The sequence below is a fragment of the Anas acuta genome, chromosome 5 (assembly GCF_963932015.1).
Source record: "Anas acuta chromosome 5, bAnaAcu1.1, whole genome shotgun sequence".
Classification (NCBI taxonomy): Eukaryota; Metazoa; Chordata; class Aves; order Anseriformes; family Anatidae; genus Anas; species Anas acuta.
Window position 1 is genome coordinate 10,823,262 of NC_088983.1, and position 24,117 is coordinate 10,847,378.

The window sequence follows — 24,117 nt, forward strand, 5'->3', positions numbered from 1 at the left end:
GGTTCACTTCCCTCTCGGCTAACACTGGGCTTCTGAAAGGTGGGGAAAAACCTGGCTCCAGAGCAAGGAGTGATGTCCTCACAGGGGAACAGCTCACGTAGAGTTGGCACACATGGTGTGTGCAGAGCGTGACGTGTGCTTCATAGAAACTATTAATAATAAACTCTCTTAAACCGATAGGCTTGTCTTTGAAATAATTGGCAGCGGGCGACGTGTTTTAGTCATTATACAACGATTAAAATTCCACTGGCTTTCCCCCATTGCTGGTGGTTAGATCGTGTATGAGGTTTTTGACATTATTTTCCTAGAACAGAAAGATTACATAACAGGGCTGGCAGCCTATAAAAATTTCCTCACTCATCATGGGCAGGAAACAGGTTAGCTTTCTTAGAAGGCAGTTGAAGGTTGTAGCCGCCCAGAGAAAAAAATCTGGGGATAAATGACTTCTCTGGGAAGTAGCTGATAAACTTCTACCTGAAACACCACCTTGCACAGAGGAGTTGCTATCGCTCTTCTCCTATAGTATTTTCAGTATCTGGATCTGCTTGGATCATGAGGAAGGCGATGTATTCCTGGGGGACCTTCACAGGAAGAGACAAGTGGGAGAAAGGGGCAGGTGAAAATGCAAGGATGCTTCCCAAGGCTGGGCATGAGGAAAGAAAGAATCTGGAAACAAAGAGAAAAAGAAAACTAAAAACCGTGGCAGGCAAATTACTAAAGGCTGTGGCTAGTGGGAAAGAGATAGCAGCAAAGAAGGCTGAAAGTGAACATGTGGCTGGGAATTTGCTGAAGATGGGAACAAACAGGAAGGAAGCGGAGGGAGAGACGCCTGCAGGTAACCTTGAAGATATCTCTGTCTCCAGTCCTAGACCTTCTCAGCCTCCTCCAGCTCTGCAGACTCTTGTTTTCTTTAGTTTCTGGAACAGCTGATACAAGTGTTCTCCTAACCATCCTTCAACTAATTTGTTGTCCATTTTCAGCTGTACATTTTTTCCTCTGAAATTTCTGTGTTTCTTTCCCTTTGCCTCATGAGTATTTCTCTTTGCCATTCCTAGATTATCCCTGCAAAGACTCCTGATGCATCTTCTAAAAAGGATGATGTACGTCTGACTTGTACCCTGTAGGGTGTGACTGTGCTGTTCTTCCACAGATGGGCAGGGGGAGGTGGGTTGTACACGGGTTAATTGTGCAAGGAAACATTTTCCATGTGTTGCATGTGTTGAGGCAGGGTGAGTGCAGCTTGCAAGCCCCCTGCTGAGCAGCTTCCCCATTTATTTGCTGGAGATCCTTGCATTAACCCCGTCCCCGTTTTGTGTCATGTTCCTCCCTTCAGCCCCGTTTAATTTAATTCTAACTACACAGACGTTATTTCACAGAAGAAAGCTAGGATATGTGCGAAAGATTATTTAAGCTAATGCTCTTTCATGCTTTGCTCTAAGCACACCCAAAGATGTATCCTGAATTGATTTCAGTGTCTCACTGCTTCTGTCCTGGCTTAACTTTCCATGGGTCCTCATCAAATTTAAGTTTTCTTCTGGGCTCTGTTCCAGTTGTCTTTTGGGAAACCTTGTTAACACTTTGTTACTCAGCTTCATCATCTGTAAAAGGCACAGGAAAAGAAACTACTGCCTTGTGCAGCTGTTGTGAGATCAGTTTAACTCTTTGGAGGAGTGGCGGATTGAGTGTGATGGTAAATGCTTTGGAAGCAAGCAGCAGTGAAAAAATTCTCCTTTCATCTCCTGAACTTTAAAGACTCGCTGTCTTGTCAGTGTGCCTGGTGATCAGAGCAGTGGCTTGGTCGCCACGGCTTCTTGCAGACACCAAAGTCGTGAATTCCCATTGCTAATGCAGTGCAGCCAGCCTGAATTTTGATTTTCACCTTTGGACAAAGTAGTGCATGCAGCTATTTGGCCTAGTTCAAGAGCCTTGGTAAAGAGAGGGCCCTGGTCTGCATTGCTACGAGTGCCACACTGTGCGTCTGTGGGAGGCTGTGAGCAGGAGGGAGAGGTCTTACAAGAGATTTTGCAGCACGTTGTCCTGCCAGGGTTCCTGCTGGGCATGACTTTCAGCTGTGTGCTCCTTCAGAAGATGTCCTTTCTGTAATGCTTTTGTTCTGGCCCAGACGTACTTTCCTTAATGAAAGATTGACGTTCATAAACTCACATTGCCCATGAGAGGATCTGGGATGGTCACAGAAAGATGCAGAAGACGTGTCTGCAGGCTTAGATAGCCCCAAGGAGAAAGGAAGAGAGAAAGAGTGCTTGCCCTGAGGAAAGTGAGAGGTGCAAGTGCTAAGCCTTAAGTAAGGGAGGTGATTTTTTTATAGATTCTGAGGCTTTCTGGGATACCTGTGAACTATATACTTCAATATGTGGATATTAAAGCGATGGGTCCTATAGAGGAGTGAACAAACGTCAAGCTGAGCTGTTGCTCTCTCTGTTGCAGAGGAAACCGTCTGTGAATTCATTGAGCAAGGAAAATTTTTTCAAGCTTGTAATTGTATTTCTGATCTGGAGCATTCTGCAAGTGATGCTGTGGGGAAGTCTGAGTCACTTTATATGCTGCTGGCCGAGCGAATGTGGGCCGTGGTGGGAGAAGCCCTCCGTGGAAGTGACAGGGTGCTCCTGGAGCCGCTGCAGTCGGTGGGTGAATCGCTGGAGTGGGAGAAGCAGAAGGAAGAGGAGTGGCTTGGCCGTGACCAGGAGATGGAGTCCGTCTCCACCTGGCACCCAAACTTCTGGAAGAAAGATCTGGAGGAGAAACTGACGCAGTACATGGCGGCCCAGATTCCCCGCTTTGTTCCCACGAGTAACACCGATGAGGCTGCACTAAAGCAGCACCTGAGTCAGCTGGAAACAACATTTCTTCCCAACCTGGAACACAAAAGCGGTTTCTTCAGGGAAGCAGGACTGCTCGTCACTTATGCCCGGTGCTGCCATGCCTCTCTGTCCTCTCACCTGTCCACCCTTACTGACAATAGGCACTGCACCTTCAGCCAATGTCTTGTAGTTTATGAGTGGTGCCTTAAGATGTACAAAAGGTATGTCTGAAGGACTATCTTTCCTCTACAGGTTTCCTGTGTCTCTCTATTCTTCAGTTCTGAGCACAATCCCTGTTTCCTGTTAACGCAGTGATTTTCAGGGCATAAAACCAGACAGATCTTGCTGGGTTTAGATTTGCCCAGTGCCTGTTCTATCTCCTGTTTTTTCAGAACCAGAAGCTTTTTAGTTGTACTACTGCCTCTGTCTAAATCCCTTGTACTGGACGCAGGGTTTTCCCTGACGTATGCAGATACAATTTCTCTGCTGGACTTCTGTTGGACATGTGCACAGAGCCCTCCTTTCCTGAACAAGCTGACAGGAATTTATTTTCTCCTATTAAGCCTTTTTTAGCAAGCTCCAGAATGCTCCATTTACTCCAGAATAATTTACTTTTGCCTTGATGTCAGCATTATGCTCTGTGGGCTTCTTTTGTTGTCTCCTTGGCTCACTCGCTGTTTTATCTGGCTTGTAGTCTGACCAGTTCTTTCCATATTTCCTGCACTCAGGCCACAGGAAAAAATACAGCAGATCATTTAATTCGTACCCAAGTTTGGGAAAATAGTTGTGGCTTACTCCGTGATCTGAAAAGCAGCACATCTGGGACCTTCTGGCCCAATGCAAATTCAAAGCTTTCCACCGAGAATTCCTGCAGGTGTCATTGAAGCCTGGAGCTACTTTGCTTTCTTGTGACTTCTTTTTGTTTTGTAATGGTAGATGAGGTGTTTCATTCTCCGTGTTCATGGTTACTTTGCTACTTAACATCTCCAATCTACTGATTCCCTACTAGTTTTCAGTGCCTTGCCTTGTTTGGCTGCTTCCATCCCCACCTAGAGCTTCTCTGTTCCCTGTATTAATTGCACCATAGACACCTGGGCAGCTGATTATCAGCTCATCAGATGGGCTCTTCCCCTAACCCGCTCCTTCAGGAGGGGGACAGGGTGATGGGTACACATTGGTGCTTGTCCTCAGAGACATGGGAAACATGAGGCCAGGATGCATCCCTTCTACTGCTACTTTTATGGGTTTAAAATGGTAAAATTTTGGCTTTGGATAAGATTAACAGATTGATGAAATTTCAAAAACTTACATGAAATTGGAGGTGAATAACTACTTAATTTAAATATATAAAGAAAGGCTCAGAGACAGGAAAAAATGTGTTATACAAATGCTGGATTTCTTCAAGAAAAAAAAAAAAAAGCCAAGAGCAGCCTGTGAGTGTGTTAGGGTCAGAAGACAGTGAAGAAAATGGAAATGAGGAGAGATGCCAGACTGACTTTAGGAAAAATAACAACAGTCTTAACAATTTGGACTCTTCTCCTGAATACAGTTACAACCTTAGTTAATGCTCATGTGTAGATGCAATTATCCTCATCTATAGGTGCTTTTTACTATAGACCACTTTCTGTTCAAGTGGAATATCTTACACTTTTAAATTTCTGCATGTCTGGAAGTGGGCTTGCATAGCTCTGCCCAAGCCCAAGAAGGAATTCAGCAGCAGGAGAGGGAAGGGGAGAGGGAAACAAAGAGTAAAAAGCATAATTTGGGCAGCAAATATAGGAAGAAGGAAAAGAAACAGCAAAAAAATCATAGTCAGCAAAAGGGTATGAAAGAGATGTTCAGCCGTGTTGGGGCTGCTCCAGGGCTGCAAACACTGCTGGATGTTTGCTGTGTGCAGGGGGAGCCGGGGCACAGAGCAGGGTGCCAGGTGGGAGAAGGGCTGCGAGTCACCGGGAAGCTGAGCTCTTGTTTTCTGCATGCAGCGGCAGCGGGACGTGCCTGAGACCCAGGCAGACCTCCCAGCACAGCCTTGCCCTTGATGTACAGAGTCTCGTGTGGATCATTTTGAAGACAGAGGAAAAGTTACTTGCAGTCACCCGGGTAAGAGCTCAGTAGTTTTACCCCACTCTGTACTCACCCCCTCGCAGCCCTCTCCAGCCTGCTAGACTGGCACCGCTGAGGTTATAACAAAGATTATCTCCCGAGCCCAGCACAAGAAAAAAACATGCAGCTGGTGCCCAGGGGGCACAACCCTTCTGTAAGGTCTGAGCCAGGCATCCTGCCTTGCAGTCCCACAGATAACCCCAGTTCAGGGGCTGCAGCATCTCCTTTTCTCAGCAAATCTCCCCCTCTGAGGAGTGCTCTCTAGGCACGTGGTGCACCAGCAAAGCAGGGGAGATGTGTTACAACCATGGGGAGTTCCAGAGGAAACCATGGTGTCTGGCAATTTCAGCAGGGCCTCTTAGATTCAAAGCCTACAAATGCAACACCAGAAGTTACCACAGGCATCTTCTCTCTCACTTTCCCTTTCTATTCCTCCCTGGCCCCCCCCTCCCTGAGCAAAGGAGGGGAAACTCCACAGCAAACTGCTGAATCACCTGAGGGGGAAGGCTCTAAGCTGCAGAGATTCTCCTCAAGTCTATTTCCCACTCAGGTTTTCATAAACATGGGAGTAGAGGCGCCAGCTGGTGACAATATGCTTAAAACCTACTGCTTTCAGTGTTTGACATTAAGCATCCACGGGCTGCTTCAAATTATTACCCCGGGGGAAGACCACATGTTCTCAAGGGCTGTTTTTAGCACATATTTCAGTGAAGGAAATGACTACACTGGGGTAGTGCCGGTGAGGTTATCTCAGAGCATGCCACTGAGTCACTGACAAAGCCTCCAAGCTACTGACTAACACTGATGAAGAATTTCAGACTTTTGTGGACCTGAGCTCATTTCATATGGAAAAACAGTGCTTGTCTTTTCTCTCGGCTCAGCGGCATCGCTTATAAAACCTGCTTTATTCCTCAATTTCTTTTTCCAGGATAGTTCGACACCTCATTACTCCAAATACATAGGGAGCTGACATTGAGCAAATACCCTGAGTTATCTCTGAGTGATCATAATGTGTAACTGTGACTGTAAATCATACAGTGCTGGGCTTGCCACTTCAATGGATGACATTTTTCTAAATGGGAAGAGTCTGAGCAGAATAAGCAATAGCCTCCTTTGCCTGTGAATACCTGGCTTTGTCACGGGGAGTGCCAGCCCCGGACCTGTGCAAACTAAAAGCATTTTCAGCAGAAGTGATGAAAGCTGTGACCACATCAGAGGGTGCTGGCTGCTCAAATGCCACATGGGTTTCCAAACAACTTCCAAACCTCCTCGTGGGGAACGTGGCCAGCTCTGGGTACAGGCAGCGTCACCTCAGCACTGACACCTCTAGGGCAAGGGGCCTGCGTGCCTTCGAGGGTGCAGAGCTGATGAACCCGAAATTACGGTGCCATTGACGGGGTTGTTGATGAGTCACCCCCGTCCTTATGTGTTGGGGAATGTGGCACGAGCGAGGGGCAAACCTTCCAGTGAGACATCAGGGTTCATTTTAATACTGAGAGGTGGAAAATGAACTTCTGTCCCCTGCTTCTGCGGCCTCAGCTCAAAACTGGTTCTGGCTAAAAGCAGAGATGGCAGGACCAAATGAACAAGGCCGTGCAGGAGTTCTGCCTGCTGGTTTGTCAGTGGTGTGCTCCCACACGTGTTGAACATCTTAGCCAATTCTGACATTTGGTAACGAGGCAGAGGTCACAAGGATGTTAAATTCTTGCATGTTTTTAAAAAAGTGGTGATTTGACAGATGAGAGATGCCGAAATTACAACCCAGTCCCATGTGTTTTCCAAGAGGCAGCAGCTGGCTGGGCCGTTAGCACTGATGGGCTGGCCGTCTGTGGACCTGAAGCTTTTACAGCACGAGGTACCACATCTTGGTCAGAAAGGGAGGACAAGGAAGAAGCTGGAGGTTATTTATGGGCCTGCTTGTTACATTAGAAGTTTTGGTCCTCTCCATGCTGGAGCTTTGGGTTGCCAGTTGCACCGCAAGGGCTAAAAATGGGCAACCTTGTGCTAATTCAGACACTGCCTGATCTGTCTCAACAAGTCATTGCCTTGCAGAGATTAACTAAATGTGTGCTTTGTCCCGTTATGGAACAAGACCTCCGTGTTGGCTTTAACTGACGCATTTCGCTTTGCAGTGGGGCAGGCTAGAAATGTTTGTGCAGCCTGGCTGGTATCTGTTATCTCAGCACATCGTGTTGACACAATTGCCCACAGTCAGGTGATAGCAGCGCTCGGGAAGAAAGGAATTTTCCTTCAGTTGTTTACAACTGCTTATTTGCCTTTGTTTAATGCTTTTTCAATGAGTATGGCATAGCAGTTGTTTTGAATATACTTTTGATGAAATTCTTAAGTGACAGTCACAAATTTCCTAATTCATCAGCCAGAAAAGAACAAAGACGCAAGGGGAATGTCAGACTGTACATTCTTTCTATTTCTTTGGCAAAAGATGCAGAAATGAATGAGTAAATGAGCCTGGCTTTTGAGTTTAAAGCCTCTATGAAGGTCAGATCGTGTTTTAAGCAATGAGCCCTTTCTCTGCAGCATTAGTTTTGTTTTTATAGTCTATTCAAAATAACACAAGCCAGCCAAGTCTTGGGAAATTTCCCATCCTGCAGCCTCATGGAGCTCATCTCTCTGTGACAGTAGCTCTAAACACTAACCCGACTCCTATTTGCACTCACACGTCCCTGGCTCAAGTGAAGGAATGCTTTTAATTAGTACTGGCTGGTTCATGTGGGTGCTGGCTGGAGCTAGGAAGGGTGGAAAATCTCAGCTGCAGTAGCTGGCAGCGCAGCGCTGTGTCTAAATGTTGTTTTGCTGTGTGGGTGCCTTCATTTGAGCTAAGCTAACTAGGGAAAGCTGTAGATAACCCGAGCTGACACAGGGATGAAAGGGAGCTGCAAATCTTTTAAACTCAAACAAACAACGCAGAACAAAGCAGAACAATGTTATTAGGTCAGCTGGAAAATCGCCAAGCTTTGGGTTAAATGAGACGGCCAAAAAACGGAGGCAGAAATTCATCTAGTCCAAATGCATAACGAGAGAGGCTGGGAAACCCAACTCATTATAAATACCATTGTATCTCAACATCTCAACTGCTTTTTTTTTTTTTTTTTTTTTTTTTTTTACATATATGTATCTAGAAGGAAGTAGGGAAAGCCCTGGAAGAAGCTTTTGAGATTGGGAAAACCCCTTGTGCAGATGCTGCAGTTGTTCAGGTAAGCTGGGGGGTAATTGAAAAGCTCACACCCTTTGGGGCAGTCACGTTGTTGCTCACAACTCTGTAGGTATTTGGCAAGATCCAGTTTTGCTTGTCCTGGTCTAGCTCAGTGTGTAACAACCTTGCAAGTTAGCTGCCATATTTAAACTCCATCTCTTTACCCCCAAACCTGTTTTTCTCTTGCGCATGTGTAAGGAAACCTAAACTAACTAAGGAAAGGATGAACCTGAGATTAGCTGGTTCATGCTGAAGCTACATTTACACCTGGATTTCCACTTAACCCTGTGGAAAATGGTGGTGTAAGTTAGCCAGTCCGCCCTCTGTGAGTTCTGCACTGCAGCAGAGCGCTCTTATAAAACAAGAGAGAGCTGCTGGGTTGTGGCAGATCCCCTCATCTGGCAGTGCAAAGGCAGGCAGTGTGTTCCCTGCTGGTTAGGCAGTGCGAGGGATGACTCCAGAGCATAACGAAATTGGCTGCTCAAAGGGCATCGCAGAAGCATATTGCAGGTTTATGAACAGGGGGCATTTGGATCAAAACCTGCAGGAGGCTTCAAATAAATCCTGGAGTTTACGTGTGGACTCAAGTGATGCTAGATGGAGGTCGGGGCCAGCTGACACGGCCCTCGTATCAGCTGATATGAGGATATCGTCCTCGTATCTCCAACATCTGGCCATGTCTCAGCATGGGTGGCTTTGCTGTGTTGTGTACATAGCTGGCAGTTTCAAATGCTCTGGAGCAGGTGATGAAAAAGCCTGGATAAATTGGCAACCGTTACAAAATTACTGCCTCCTCAGTTTTCTCAGGCTGACACCTAAAGATCAGATAGCAAATGAACAAGGTGATGTGGAAACTCATCATCCGTGGTTTCCTGCCACTTCGGGGAGCTGTGTTTTATCCCGTCCCTGTTGGTGAACTTTTACATCTGTTGTGAGCAGTGGAAAAATACATTCCCAATGTGAGCCACCCTTTGTCTCGCGCTGATGCTTCCCAGAGCATCGGGAGAGCACGGCACACAAGTCCATCTGGCTGCCTTTATCCATCTGGCTCTCTTCCCCTTGCAAGCTTTTGTTTCCATGGAGCAACTAATGGATGGCGTTAAGCTGCCACCTGCTTGAGCCTGCCCGCTGTGGGATGGGTTTGGGGCTGTCTGGCACAGCCCCAATGCTGCAGGCACCTGGGTCACTGGACGGGGCCAGAGGGGTGAGACAGGCACCGGGGGGCTTAAAGCACAGCGCTGTGCCAGGCCTGAGGGCTGGAGCTGGGCACCAGGCACCTGCCTTGTTCAGACATCCCCCACAGAGGCCCTGGGCACACCGTTTGGGCTGCCTAACCTTTTCTGGTGGCTGCACCCAAATTTATCTGTGAGGGAGAGGAGCACAGACCCGCAGGTGTCCCCACTGGTAGCAGATCTTGGTGTGCTCTGAGCTGCAATGCTGGACGTGGCAGAGAGTGTTTGTGGGGATAGACTTTCTCCCAAGCACAGAACTTTACACCACGCTGTTCACTGCAGCAAAAGCAGTGGTAGCAAAGTTGTAGGATCAGGTGTTAAAAGCAGGCTCCTAAAAATACTTCCAGTCACACAAAACTGAAAAAGAAGTTGTTCCCTAGCAGGCAGAGGGATTTGCAGCAGAGCAAAGGATGGGATGCATCCCTGCTCACTGTATAAGGAAAAAATAGCTTTGGCCGTTCTCCTCTCCTGCCACAGATATTCAGAGAGAAGATGGAGGCTGCCCAGCACATCAGCGAGAGCCTAAGCGAGAAGGTGGAAGCTGTGTGCCTGGAGGAGTGCCTGAGCTTCCTGCAGAGGTAAGGGGGTGCTATTTACATGCCCGATGGCCAGGCAGGGCCCTTCCTACCCTGCCTGTGCTTCCCAGGCATGGTGTTTTCTCCTGGCTCCCTGTAAGAAGGAGAGCTCTGCTCTCAGAAGACACGTGCCTTGTTTTCATCCCCTGCCTTCTCACCATTTCTTCTGGCTCCCTTCGTCCATATTTTAGTCTTAGGCCTCTCCCTCCCTTTGTATCATGCAAGGCAATAATTGCTAATAAATGCTGCTGGTTGTAGATGAAGCCTTTCAGAAGGAGATGAGATTTAAGATCTTTGCTCTGTACATTATAATGGGAAGGAAATTCCTGTAAATCAGAATTGTCCAGGAGCCATTTGTGAGCCTGAAGCTGTGAGGAAGTGGTCAATAGCTGTGGGTTGTGCACGCACGCTGAGGCTTTTACTGTTCTGCAGCTTTATCAGCAAAGCCTGAGTTGCTTCCCAGAAGCAAGTGTTGCAGCAACAGCAATGAGAAGGCAAATCTCCTGCTTCTTAATCCATAGAAGTGGCATCCAGGCAGCTCCAGGGCTGTCCCCATCCCATCTCTGTGCTCTTTCCTCACCAGCTGGGCAGGACAGAGACTATCTTTGTCCTGCTCGAGGTCCCCCCTCAGGGACTGAAACCATGTGCAGCAAAAATACAAGTAACCACAGAATACTTCTCCTGTTGGCTGCCAGATGTGTTACAGAGCATACCAGCTTAAAAATATGTCTTTATTTTTTTTATTTAATTTAGCTATGAAAATGAAGTAAGAAACTTTCTCCAGATTGATGGCTGCCTTGGGATCTCCAGCAGCTTATGGATCCTCGAGAACTGCTGCATTCTCAGGTTAGAAACCAGACCCCAGTGCCACAGGAGGCAAAGTTAATTTTCTGAATTTTCTGTGAGGACATCATCCTGGCTAGCCCTGCCAGGTGCTGTGCTGTGGTTCCCTTCCCATGCCCGATTCTCCCTCGTTAGGAAAGCCTCGTAAATGTTGCGCTGAGACTCATGTGCTTACGTACTTCAAGGTAAGCCCAGGCTTAAGTGCTTTGCTGAATGAAACCCTGCCGAACGCACCAGGCTTTCCCCGGGGCTGTTAGGAAGGAGGGAAGCAATAAAGCACAGAAGGCTGGGGGAGGCTGTTTGCACCTACAAGCTAATTTCAGAAGTGCTTGCAGCAATGGAGAAAACAAGGTTGCTTCTGTTCTTCCTGTGTAAAATTATCTGAGGATCTCTGGAGTCAGCAATACGCCCAGATCCACCATATGCACAGCGCTTCCTCGACACTGGAACGCTGCCTTGAGCCTCGGTAGCTGTTTTGTTTGATGTATGTGCACATTGCTGCTGCGGGATCCCTAACTGAGTACTGATGAGACTCTTTTATGTAATTCTTCAGAGATACTGAAAATGAAGTTACACGATGAGCTTTTCCAGAAAGTAAAATGTCTGGTGTCAAATTGGTGATCATTTTAGCAAGGTTTTGCTGACTTGAAGACTGTTCTGATGGGATGTAATTGTTCGTCTTGTATTTGCAGGGTGTCAAAGGCATACAGGATGCTCACCAACCCTCTCTTTGTCAAGGCCACTTAATGCCTTCTCATTTTTTGAAAATCCCAGCACTTTTACTCATCTAAGCTCACTAGTGATGGGTACAAGTGGCGTATTTATGCACTTGAGCTTTCATGTCCTTGTGACAGCATCTTAATGTGGGCTGTCCAAACTACATGTAGGTATCTGTGGGTCACTGAGACCCTGTGCTTGCCCTACACCCCAGCACATGGCAAATATCCAAACATCCAGACAGTCACAATGGTTGTAGTGGGCAGAGTTTTGATCTGAGAGAATAGCCTGATGTGATCTAATCAATTGTTTCCATATCCCTTTTTGTTTTTGGTACAGAACTGCCTGGTGTAAGCTGACACACATTTGCAGTGCCAGCACTGGTCAGGATGCTAAGGTGAAAGGATTTCTATACAGGATGGAAGATGAGGTTACAGAGCATTTTCTGCAGACAGTCACTTCTAGAGTCAAGGTATGGGAGACCCATGTCAGCACTGAATATTTTCATACTGCTGGGCAAGCATCCCCTTCACTTTCATGCCCCGATTTGGAAAGGATTAAAACATGGTTTGATCTTCAGGCCAATACCCTCCTCTGCCTTGTCTGAAGCTGCATATTGACAGCTTCATCTTTTCCAGTTCCACTTGTTTGTAGTATTTACGGTTGTGCTAGAAATAGGTACCCCATGCTTCCCCTGGGGACCCAGACCCCAAGGGTTGAGCTCCACTTGTTGCCTATTCATCCCCTGCAGCTGGGTGTCTTCCTGGAGCAGTGATAATTCAGAGCTAATATCACACAGATACGTTTTACCCAGGATTAGAGCTACTGCAACCCATTTTTCATGATTTTAGGTCTTCCAGGTTTGGGCTTGAGAACTTAATACATCTTTCCTGATTTTGAATTGTTGCTGTCTTTCATGTTTTTGCTTTTCTTTGACATGAAGGAACAGGATGCTGCAGTTTGCGGAGGAGTCTGCTTCTGAGAGCAGAAAGAGCGGAAGCAGAGTAATCCACGTCTGTAGCCTGTGTGGTGTCTCCACATGTGCACTCTTTGACTCTGTCTGTCCCTTTTCCTCAGGAAACACTGAAGGATCACTTCAAAAAATGTGACAGTGGTTTCAACCACATCCTTGAATCTTTAAAGCAAAGCTTTTTGGCATTTGGGAAGAAAAAAACAGACATATATGAGGTAAGAAATAACAATAAAGAAATAAGTAAGAAAGTAGGAATGAGATATTATTCAGCAAATTACTAAAACTAGTCCATGAACCTCCAAATTACACAGTATTTCCACATTAATCCAAACTACCATTTTGTCTATCACTAAAAGGGCTTTTCAAGATCTAGTGGTCTCAGTCCAGTTCCTCAGGGTTGGATATCTACTTTGCCAGGACAGCTAGGACCTTCCTGTAATCTCAGCAGAGAAACCAAGACGTGAAGGAAGGGGGAAACTGAATGTGAGAACATCGGGCTGCCTGGCACTGCCATTGCCCCAGTAACATTATATTGGGAATCCTGACAGTTTTTATGTGCTTCAACCTTGGTAGCAAGGCACATTTATCCCTTTGGTAGAAGAGTCCCATGGATTGGTGAAAAGTCCCATCCCCAGAGGATGTAGTCTCTCGGGTAGAGTTACATATAAATCAGTCAGGGTTAGCAAAGTACAACTGCACAGAGTACCTACATTTTTCACTTTTATGGTAGCCTAAACAATTTGTCTAGTGTCTCACAACATGCTAGAGTCTGGCCCTTAGGAAGATTGGTACCTGGACTATCTCCTTGTGCACAGAGTTTGAATTCACTGCTGCTGTGCTGTATATGGAGCACTAGGCATTGGCTCCCCTTCTTTTATCCTCTGAGGTCTGCAGGCTTTTTGTTAGTGCTGATTTTAATTAACATTTTGAAATGCTGAAAAATGTAATGGAACAGAAAAATTGGGAGCCATTCTGATGTTGCTCAGGGCCTGTCCCTGGACATTGTGTCACATTAGTGCTGGGGTAAGCAGCAGCTCAGTGGTGGAGCGCTACACCAGAGCTGTCTGTCCCTTGCTTTGTCTGTTTTGGGCAGGGCTGGGGATTTCCTGTACCCTTGGACCACAGCCTAAAACCGGTCTGATTTCCACTGCTAATGAAAATGGCTTTTCTGTGCAGCAGCCCATCTCCCCTTAGAGACATTTGCTCTGCCTCCCTCTGCAGTTACTGCACGGCCTTAGCACTGAGGTTTCTTAGCAGGTTGTGTGTGGCTCAGAAGTGCTCCCGGGACTTCTCTGTGCCCAGCCACAGCTGTGTGCCTAGGGGTATGGCCCCGAAATGTGTCCAGCAGGGATGCTCCAGGGAGGCTGGATCTTGCTTTGCAGCCCATCCCAAAGCTATGTGATGGTTAGCTCGGGGCCAAGCTAAGTGTTATTTGCTGCTCTGGAGCATGAGCGTGACCTCTGGCTCTGCCACCTGGTCCCATTGCTTTTGTTTGGATGTCTCTACACTCATCAGTGTCATCCACATACTGCATGTGTTAGACCAGGCTTTTTGAAAGGATACTTAAGCAGTGAAACGGGACACCCATCTACATGGGCAACCTGTCTACATTAGTCAGAATCCTATAGGTATGGTCTGCTGCTTGCTCGCTGTCCTGCTCAGTACAGGGAAGTTAATTTGGGCTTCTTTGCTCTGGAACAGGCCCTCGTCAAGTCCGTGAACATCATCATTATTGCAGAATATGTGCAAGCCCTCCTGACCACTTCCAGGAAACCATCTTCTGAGCAGAGGAAGAGGATTGTCAGCAAGATAGAAGAAGATCACAGGACGCTGCAAACCATCTTTAAAGAGTGCTTAGTAAGTCTTTGATATGGTTATGGGTATGCTCTCTGTCATCCAGATCAGTACCAGAAGAGGAAAAGGCTCTGGAGGCAAAAGAAAATCTTAAGAGGTCTTACCACAATGGCATTTAGCTTCACAGAAATGAAAGTCAGATGTGCTGGAAGACAGCCCTCCCGATCTGCCAGAAGCTGTTAGTTTATAGTTTTGAAATGTGTGACTGGAGCAGGCAAGATTCACACTCCTGACACTGAAATAAGAACGAGCCACATTCCTCTAAGCTGGTAAAATAGCTCCAAAGCTGTCAGCTCCCCCAGGCAAGCTCTTTGTGCCTTGCTGTGTGTATGCAGGAGAGCAATGTGCCTGCACATCCCAAGAGCTGTGCTCCCCTCTCATGCTTTCCCTCAAGCCTGGGATGATGAACTGAATCAGCTGCTCCACAGCTTCTGGGGCTTCGTCTTCTCTGTGGATTGCCCCATATGGCTACCCCTCCTTGGACATGGGATATCTGTGTTGTTATCTGTCCCTCTGGCCTCTTCCTCCCTGCAGGCCCTTCCATGGAAGCCTCTGTCCCAGCCTCGCAGAGCTGGGCTGGTCACTGCATGGCCATTTCTGTTTTTTTTTTTTTGTTTTTTTTTTTTTTTCCACACGATGCTGTTGTGGTTGGTCATGGTTGCAGGGAGAAGTGAATCTTCATGTTGAGGTGAACACCTCGCATCATTATGAGGTAAAGGTGTGTCGCAAAAAGGATAGGTAGGGTGTAAAGCATATCCACACCTTTGAAGAAAAAATGTGGAAAAAACACTAGGTCTGAATTGCAGAAGCAATTTTGGTAGCCTAAGAAAGCCTCCTCACTTAATTCACAATCCTGTGTAGCTGGCACACCGTGCTGTCACATGCTTTGCCTGCTTCTCCAAGGGCAGGCACTGCAACACCAACAGCCTGCTCTGCGGCTGCTCCAGCAGGAGGACTGCCTGCACCCCGCTGGCACAGCTCTTCTGCAAGTGCCCGGGCACTTCATAGGAAAGCTGAACCGTGCACTGCAGTAACGATTGCAAAAGCAGTCTGGTAACAGGACTTAGTTGTAACAGAGCCAATAATAACTCACGGCTGTATTGGTTTTAATAATTCCACAAATTCTGACTCATTCTGATGATTTATGAATTCAAGTGCTAGGGACTAGAAATCGATTTCCTCCCATATGAGACCCGCTGCAAGTCAGCTGTCAGAAATTCTGACTTTGTCCAAGTAATGAAATGAAATCAAAATGATAATTTGTAGGCTCCTCTGAAAAACTCTCAGGCTAATTACAATTAATCCATTAGTTTCATGGCAGAAAGCTGGAAGCTGCCGGTGCTGTTAGCTGCAAATCTGCCTTTCCTAGAGCGATCAAGCACAGACACGTCAGTGCCTTGAGAAATCAGGGCATCGGGAACAGCAGGAGGATTTTTTTAATGTTAACTCTGAAGTTTACCAGTAATGCTGTGCTCAGCATCAGCTGTGGTTGATATGTGCAAGGACAGCTGGTTTTATAATGTAAACGAGATATGAGAAATCTAATTATCTAAGAAAACCTCGTGTTCTGCTTTGGTGAAAAAAAGTCTGCATCCATTAGTGCTGTTCCCCTTGTGTCCCTGCTCTGTCCCATTTCTTACTTGATGTAGAAGCACTAAAAATCTCGGGGAGGAAGTTCCTAAGCAGTTTGCAGGGGACAGCCTGATACTCAGTCAAATGAGGGACATGGTTACGCATGCAAAATCTGTGCTCTTCTGCAGGCTGAATTTGTTGTGCAGTTGCTGCACAGGCTGCACCTGCTCCCTGCCCTGCTCTGCCCTCTCTTCAGGCTCTTCCTTCCACTCTGTCCTCAGAACACATTAGGAAACACTTTGCTTCTTTCCTAAGAGCAGTGCATGTCAAAGGCACCTAAACGCTGCTGACAAGACACTTCGTCTTTGTCTTTTTAGATTGCACGCTGGTTACCTCGGACCTTTCCTGTCTATATCGTGCTTAACAAAATCTGACACCTTCTAATTAATTAGCATTTTGTAATAGTGAGCTTGCCAAGTATGAAGCCTTACAGTACTGGTGCATGAGGAGCTGAGTACAGCCTGTGCACTGTGCAGAGCTAGACATGCTGTGTGCCTGCAGTGCGGAGGAAGAGAGAGAAGGCTGTCTTCACATATTACTGTTGTGTTTTTTTTTTTTTGATTTATGCTCAATGCAGAGATGAGTTGCACAGAGAATCCAGCCTGCTGTTTCTAATGCCCCATGGAGATCAGGGCAACCCAGGCTGCTTCTGTCCTAGTTTGGCAGCCCGTTCTCCAGGTTTGCTTTGTCACGGAGTCTCTGTTGACGTGACGGCATCAATAATTCAGAGAAGCAATTTAATTGCATTACCACACCAATGAAAAATGTGAACAAGACCTGAAGCTCTCTCTCGGCAGTTCATCCACATTCTGTTTTCCCCAGCTTTACTAAAAATGATGTGCATTTCTTGCTAGATTTATGAGGCTTTTTTCTTCTTCCATGTGCTCTGCTTTAGAGGGATCTGGCCAGGCACAGCATCTACTATCCATGCTCACACCCCTCACAGGGTCCAGCCTTGCTTCCCGTTGTTTTTCTGCTACAGGATCTGTGTCCCCTCACCTACTCACCAAGGTCACTTTCTGCACCTGGGCTTGTTCCAGGGCAGCAGAAATGCTGTCAGATGCTGGCCAGCAGACCTTGTTGTCATGCAGCTACAGGGCTGTACTATCTGTGGAGGGAAACCATTTCCCAAAGAGTGAGAAAGGCTTAGAGAGGACAGGAGATGTAGGGAAAGGCCTGCTTTGGAAAAGGAACTGCAGAAGGGAATTCTGTGCTGCTGCAGGTAGTCACTGAGCCACCCTGGAAGCAGCCCATGGTTTCTTTTCTTTTAACCAGGAGGGAAAACATGCACAGACAGTCCTGCAGAACTCTGAATCCATGGAGTGAGATCCTGAGTCTGATGTGAAGCCACCCTTAACATTGTATTTTGCTTCCCTGGCTCTGAACACACCTTTGCTTTTCTCCCCAGGGTCCCGCAGCTGGTGCCCTCAAGGATCCCATAAAAGCAATTTTAGAACTTATTCAAACTTCTGATGCCGAGGGGATGAAAATAGCCCTGCTGCCCATTCTCAAAGAATTTCCTGACCTAAGGTAAGGTGTTTTACAGGCTGGTTAATTTTGTTTATGAATGATTATTTGCCACCAGAAGATCTATAGCAATATCAGTCCTGTGAGATTTTCTCTTTGCAGAGTGCTGGGGCCAGGCACAATGCTTACCTTTGAATGAGCTCAATGCTCCCTATTTGCAGATGCAACAACATGGTTTTTAATTTTGCCAGACATTAACCACTGCAGTTGGTATGTCCATCCTTAAAGTATGGATGAAGTATGGATGAAATTTCTATCAACAGAGCAGGAACACTGTGAAAAATGCTAGCTGAATGGGCAATTTGCAGGCTGCACTGGTGCATTTTACAGCACTGGCACGTGTGGGCCAAATCTAGATTTCAGGTCCATCCTTAACTAGTAACTTCCAAGCACTTGGCTTTTGTATGAACACTTCACCAGTCCTCTTCTAGCTATTGCTATTTCCACATAATCCTAGGTGCATTCAGCAAGAATACACACTGCCATTTCTCTCAGAAAACTGTTAACAGAAATGAAACTCAACTTTTATTAGGAAGATGAGATTTTAGCTAACTGCATTTCTTTCAAATTCTGTTGTTTATCACATCCATCTTGAGCTCTGATGTCTTCTGCTAGTGACTGTATTTTTCAAGTTAACATGATTACAGTGTAGAGTTCTCTGTCACAGGATGCTCTAAAGGCCAATCGTGTGAATAGCTTCAAACAGGGAGCAGACAATTTGTGGTAGATAATTGTCTCAGCGCCTATTTGACATGACAGTCAAGATATAACCCCCAGCAAAGGAAGTCCCTTAACTGCAGACTGCCAGAAATGAAAAAAAGAAAGACAAAGAGATCATGTTATGCTTGGCTTGTTTTCTATAATCTTTTCCTAAGCGTTTGTTTCTTTGGAAGATGCAATATTGAGCTAAAAAGATATTTATCTGACGCAGCAGAACAGTTTGTATTCTCTTACTATAAATATATGTGTATACTTACTATGTATATGTATGTGCAAAGGAAATAGAATAATATTATTTTGATCCAATTCTTAGTGGAGAGCATTCTGGTGTGAGTAGATGCACTGTTCTTGATCTCAGTGGATGTCTGTAGGTTTAAAACTGTGTTTGCTGTGGATACATTTGCCCTGCTTGTTAATCATATTAATAAGTTGTGGCCTGGCTCAGCAAAGCAATGATATGTAGAACAAAAATCCTAAAGTCCTTCAGATAACCAAAAAGTAACTCCATCTGAGGTAAGAAAAGGTATACAAATAATACAAAGGGTGTCAAAAAGCACTATGAGCATCTTCCAAGTGTTGGTCTGGCCCAGAAATACCAGGTGATAGGAAGCAAGCTTTTTAACTTGACTCTTTCACTGACCTGCCCTTTTATCCTTTGGAAAAGGGAAGAACATCTGAGTGCCGTGTTGGACATCAAAGACTCGCTCAGCCGAGAAGACAGAGCTGCTCTCTTGAAGGCATTTCACGATAATTGTGGGGAAACAGAGTCAGAAGCAACCTTGCTTTTTGCAGATATAGAAGTAAAACCTAGAAAATATGGACTCTGTGGCTGCTTCTGTTGTTAACACAGGTAGGTGTGTGTGTGCTTGTGGGTAACATGCATACGTGCATAGGCAAAGGCATTCCTACTTATGGGGAGGTGGAATGCCTATGGCTGTAACATCACCTCCCTGAGCTCCTTATTGCTATATACACTGGTTGTACTTCCCTCTTTCTAGCTGCAAATTTCCACGTCATGAAGCATCACGCTGTAGGCAGTGCAGGGAACTGAATGCTCAGACGTGTGATTCAGGTTACAGCAAGGACAAGGGAGAAGGCAGGGCTCTTCCTCCTCATTCTTCCCTCCTGTCTGTGCCTCCCTGCAGCAGTGCTCCTCTGCAGCATCCCCTCCTCTACCTCCCAGCCCGTGACAATATGTGCATGTGCAGGGTCAGCCAGGCAAGCGCTGGTGCCTGGCAGGGGAACTCGTAAGGGTTTTCCCCTTAGAGGCTCCCCTGCTGCTGTCCCTGGTGCAGAGGGGAGGGATATATCAGCCCCACAGCTTCCCCCTCTCCATGAGAGCTCTGTTAACCAAACTGGGCTCCATCCTGCCCAGATGGCTGTGCTGTGCTGCTGGCACTTGAGGTAAGTGCAGAAGGCAGAAGGGATAGAGGTCAGAGGCATGGCTGTCTCTGTAATGTCTTAAATTGCCTCAGCGTGAACTGCCGGGCTCATCTGGAGCACCTGCAACCTCTTCTATACATTCTATATGCGCAGTCTGTACTGCGTGTTGCAGTCCTGTTCAATAGATCTCCAAATCACCAGGCACCTTTAAAGGCCGTTACGTCAGTCCTTTGGGTTTCCCAAGTGATTCTTTCACATTCAAAAATTACTTTTTTTAGGTGGCAAGCTGCATCAGATCTTGAAACTAAGCAGGTCCTCATGGTTTAAAAATAGCTTTTAGTGGAGAGCAAGCAGCCATTTGCTTCACTTTAAATAATCTGTAGCTTCTTTTTAGTCCAAATTTGCCTTGCTCCAGCTCAGAGCAAGATAATTTTGTTTAATCTTTGCCAGACCAGAGCCCTCTCATACCAGAAATCCCTCTCAGTTAATATTTACAGATTGTTATCAGTCACCTTCTGTTGGATAAGCTGAATAGACTGAGTACCTCAGGTTGGAAAACACAGTCCCTTTCCACCTCCTCCTCTGCTCTCCAGTGTCACCATTTATTTATAGTTCCCACGTTAGCAGATCAAGGATGAGTTACACAGAGCTCTGACCTGGGGCCTCCAGGCACAAGCAGACAGCAGGTTACCCTGCTAGCCGGGAGAGAAAGCAATTAGAGAAACAATAAGCAAGCACACGTTCTCTTCCTAATGAAAACTGCTTCTGATATAATTAACTGGCTATCAGCCACCCACTTGTACACCCTCCTTTAAAGAAATTACCCATAGCACCACCTTTGCTTTAGAAAAGATACTCAGGAACATGTTTTTAAAACACTGTAAATCACTTAATCTGCTATTTGCTGAAATCCCCTGGGTAAATAGGCCCCTAAATCCCAGAACTGGCTGTGCTGCAGTGAGGTGGAAGCATATGTGCAGCACAGGTTGGTAGTCTCAGCCAGGCTCACAGGTAGCAGCAATAGTGAACTGCGGGAGGGATGTGCTTAAAGGAAGGTCACCTTCCTCCCTCCATCCTGTCCCCTTCCATCCTGTCCCCTCTGTTTTGTGGCCGTGCACTGGGGCACGACCTGCAGGTACACCAGCCCCTAAAAATCACCTGCTTTTTCCCAGTCAGGCATGCAATATTTGTGCATATTTGTCCCTTCTGTAGACACAGGTGGGAGGACTTTGGGAACTTGTTATCACTGGTTGTTTGGTGTTAGCATGAAATGACCTCCCAGAAGAGGAGTGAGAAGGTTTGACTAGTGTGGGCAGAGAGACACAGGGATGCTGCCAACAGCTGCGGGCCCACAGATTGCATTAGCCAGAGCAGCCGAGGAACTGGAGATTTTCAACATGTAAACATTGATACAGCTTAATTCAGGACCCTGTGAATAGGAGGGATGTTTTTGCCATTTGACTCTTGCAAGTGCTCTGATAAGTGCTATTTAATACACAGCATTTATTTTTTTATTTTTATTTTTATTTTTTTTGCTTCCACTCAGGCCCCCTGTGAGAAACACGAGGTTCTCCCTCCCATGTGGCAGCATCTGTGATCACAGCTCCTTGAGAGTTTTGGGGACTTGTGCAGCCGGATGCACGAAGATGCCTGGCAGCTATGGAAGACAGAATTCCTGCGCTTCTGCAGGAAAACCACACAGCCCAAATCCTAATCTATGCAAAGTCCAGGCGGAAGATGATTGGGGTATGGCAGAAAGACATTCCTTCAAAATTGCCTGGAGATTGCTGCTTAGCAGAGTCCCGGTGGTTATTCCAGGCTGTGGCACCACGGCGTGTAGAGGAAGAAAGTTCCTCCCTGCCAAATTTTCATTTTCCCTCCCTTGTTTCACACAGTCTTGCATGTAACAAGGGACTGTTGCACCATGCGGTGTCCTAGCAGGTTACATGGCATTGCAACCTGCCCCATGACCCAGGACCCACTGTCAGGACATCCTGCCTAGCCTATGGGAGCACGGAACGTGGACATGGGGCAGGCTGGGGCTGTGGGCTTGGGCACATGGATCCAGCCCCCATAAAGCTGAGGGGGCTGCCCCTTTCCCTCGCTCCAGACACGCGAAGGCTGCGATCTGCTTTGGGGGCAGCCTGCCTGGGGGAAATGCAGCCTCTCCCTTCTCAAAACAAGGTTGAAAGCCCCAAGAGTAGGAGCAGGGGACAGCACTTGGCCTTGTGTCATCTCCTTTCGGGCTGTGGGATGCGTGCAGCCTGACATGGCTCACGGCAGCCTCCCTGCTGTGCTGGCTGTGGGACGGGGAGCTCATCTCATATGAGTTTCACAGCTGGCTCTGGAGCAGAGTTTTGCATTCATTTTTATACCTCAGTTTTCTGGAAATTTCCTCCTGCTGTGGAAAGCAGCTCCTTTGGAGAGGGAGTAGAAAGCTTCATGGGAAGTGGGCAGTGAAAGGGGTTGTTTGTCCCAGCCTCTGGGCAAGGTCTGTGCTGTTTTCAGATGTAAATAGGCAGTTCCTCTGGGGAAAACACCAAGTTTTCTTTCTAGTTATCTATGGGCTGGCCACAACCTCCGAGCTGGATTTGGTTCAAGGCCCTCCTTTGCTATTGTGTTAATTTAGGTCATTACTGTCCTGGTCTTCTCTGGCCGTGTAAACAAGCGAAAAAGCTCTGCTACCTCAGACGTGCTGGTGCTTTTCTGAGCAGCCAGTCCTGTTCAAACACGGTTTCTCCCCCTTCTCCTGGCACCAAAAGGGGTTCTTGCTTAACAAGAAGAGGGGCTGGTTTGTGAGGCTGGGGACGTGTCCGGCTTGGGGACTGTGGGTTGGTGCAGGCCTGTGTGGGTACTCCCATGCTTTGTAGAGCCATGCCATGCCATGCCATGGCCTGCGAACCTGAGGGAGCAGGAGCAGGTTTCTGATTGCCATGAGCATTGCTTCTGGCACAGCGCTGAGCTGTGAGTCACAGGCCCAGGAAGGAGCAGGCTGAATCACCAGGAAGCACTGCGGGCTCTCAGTTGGGCATCGTGGTAATCTGTCTTTAAAAGCAGGACGAAAGCGTTGGGTGGACGCCCATGGCCTGCCTGTCCTTCCTGACTGCACATCTGCTTCTAGGGCCCAACTGAGGCACCTCTCATGCTTTATAACTGCCCTGCATGGTTCAGTTACACATTTCCAGGACATGGAAAGGCTCGGTGAAGCTGGCGAGGAGCTGCAGCCTGGCAGGGTGGGTGCGGGAGGGCTTTGTGGGGTGGTGGGTGCCTGTCACCATGTGCAGTGCTGCGCTTGGAGCAGTGATGGCCCTGTCAGGCAGGCCGGGTCATTCATTCTCCTGTGCTGCCTAATTGCACATTTTTTCAAGGGCAGGAAGTGATTACAGCCCCAACTTTGTGACAACAGGATTAGAGTCAGCCTGTGTTTATTGGAATTTCAATCAACGAACCTTCCAGAGGAAATAAATAAAAACCCCTCTGACATTTTGATCGCGTCTGGTCTAAAAATAATTCCACCGCACTTGAAAGATTCCTGCCACAGACGTTTTGATTGCTGCATGCATCTCCTGGGTTTGACATTCACAGGCACCAAAGGGTATTTTCCGCTGGCTGGCCGGGGCTGGGAGCCCTCGGGGATGCCTGGCTTTCCACCGGCGTGTGGTGTCCAGGTGGCATCTCCTGCTCTGCACGTGTGTGTAGAATGAACACCCCTTTCCGTGCGGTTTCCTAATGGCAAATTTCTCCACTCTGTGCATGGCATTAAGTCGTGGACAGAGCAAATAAAGGCTTCAGTTCAGAAAGACAACCTGGGGCGAGGAGATTTGTGCACGAGGTCGAGCTCTGGTGGCATGTGGGAGGTTTTTTTGACCTGGGGCGCTCTCTGGGGAGAGGATGGGGAGAGGGGGGCCCAGCAGATGGTGAGGGAGGAACATCCTTGGCCACCCGCAAGCCTCCAGGGACGAGCAGATGGTGTGTGGGGAGGCCTCCGGGGGTCTCGGGAGGGGAGGCAGTGGGGGGTCCTGGGTCGCACAGGAGGGGAGAGCAGAGGGGAAACTGCCTGGGGAGGTCAGGCAGGGAAGGGAAGGTTGTGGGGATGGGGACTGAGTGATTTCCCTCATGCCGGGGGGATTTTAACCCACTTCGCTGTGAGCCCTGACATTCCCAAATGAATGCCATGCTGCTCCTGGTGGTTTGATGCTCTGGCTTCTCACAGAGTTGCTTGCCATCACTGCCTCTCTGCTCCTGCCCACAAGGTGAGCAATAATTTCTCACCCAAGCCCCCACACCGCCCCGGGCTGGGGTTTGGCCGCTTTGAAGTGCTGCACGCAGCAGAGCCTCGCCAGCCACCCCGTCATTTGAGATCCTGTCTCAAAGGGTCACCTTCCGTGCTTGATGCTGAAGGCAGTGGAAAACAAACACTCATTAATTACGCTGCAAGGTCTAGGGAATGGCCTGACATTTGCTGAGGTGCCACCTGTGCTTCCCCAGTTTACCAAGCAGCTTTGCCAAGGGTGTGTGACGGTGC

The 24,117-nt window shown here is 47.4% G+C and overlaps 1 protein-coding gene across 1 annotated transcript; it reads left to right on the forward strand.

Moving 5' to 3' along the window:
• Positions 1-259: 259 nt before the first annotated feature.
• On the forward strand, positions 260-23,079 carry LOC137856853 (exocyst complex component 3-like). The gene is made up of 12 exons (XM_068682675.1): positions 260-835; positions 2,446-3,040; positions 4,802-4,919; positions 8,063-8,137; positions 9,846-9,946; positions 10,697-10,789; positions 11,843-11,975; positions 12,581-12,691; positions 14,178-14,333; positions 17,371-17,492; positions 18,874-19,059; positions 21,139-23,079. The coding sequence occupies exons 1-11, from the start codon at positions 553-555 to the stop codon at positions 19,052-19,054; spliced, it is 1,968 nt and encodes a 655-aa protein (XP_068538776.1). The 5' UTR covers positions 260-552; the 3' UTR covers positions 19,055-19,059; positions 21,139-23,079.
• Positions 23,080-24,117: the final 1,038 nt, after the last annotated feature.

Coding starts and splice junctions, on each gene's coding strand:
- LOC137856853 (XM_068682675.1), top strand. CDS start 553: ATGAGGAAGGCGATGTATTCCTGGGGGACCTTCACAGGAAGAGACAAG. Junction 3,041..4,801: donor TGCCTTAAGATGTACAAAAG/GTATGTCTGAAG, acceptor TTCTGCATGCAG/CGGCAGCGGGACGTGCCTGA. Junction 9,947..10,696: donor TGCCTGAGCTTCCTGCAGAG/GTAAGGGGGTGC, acceptor TATTTAATTTAG/CTATGAAAATGAAGTAAGAA.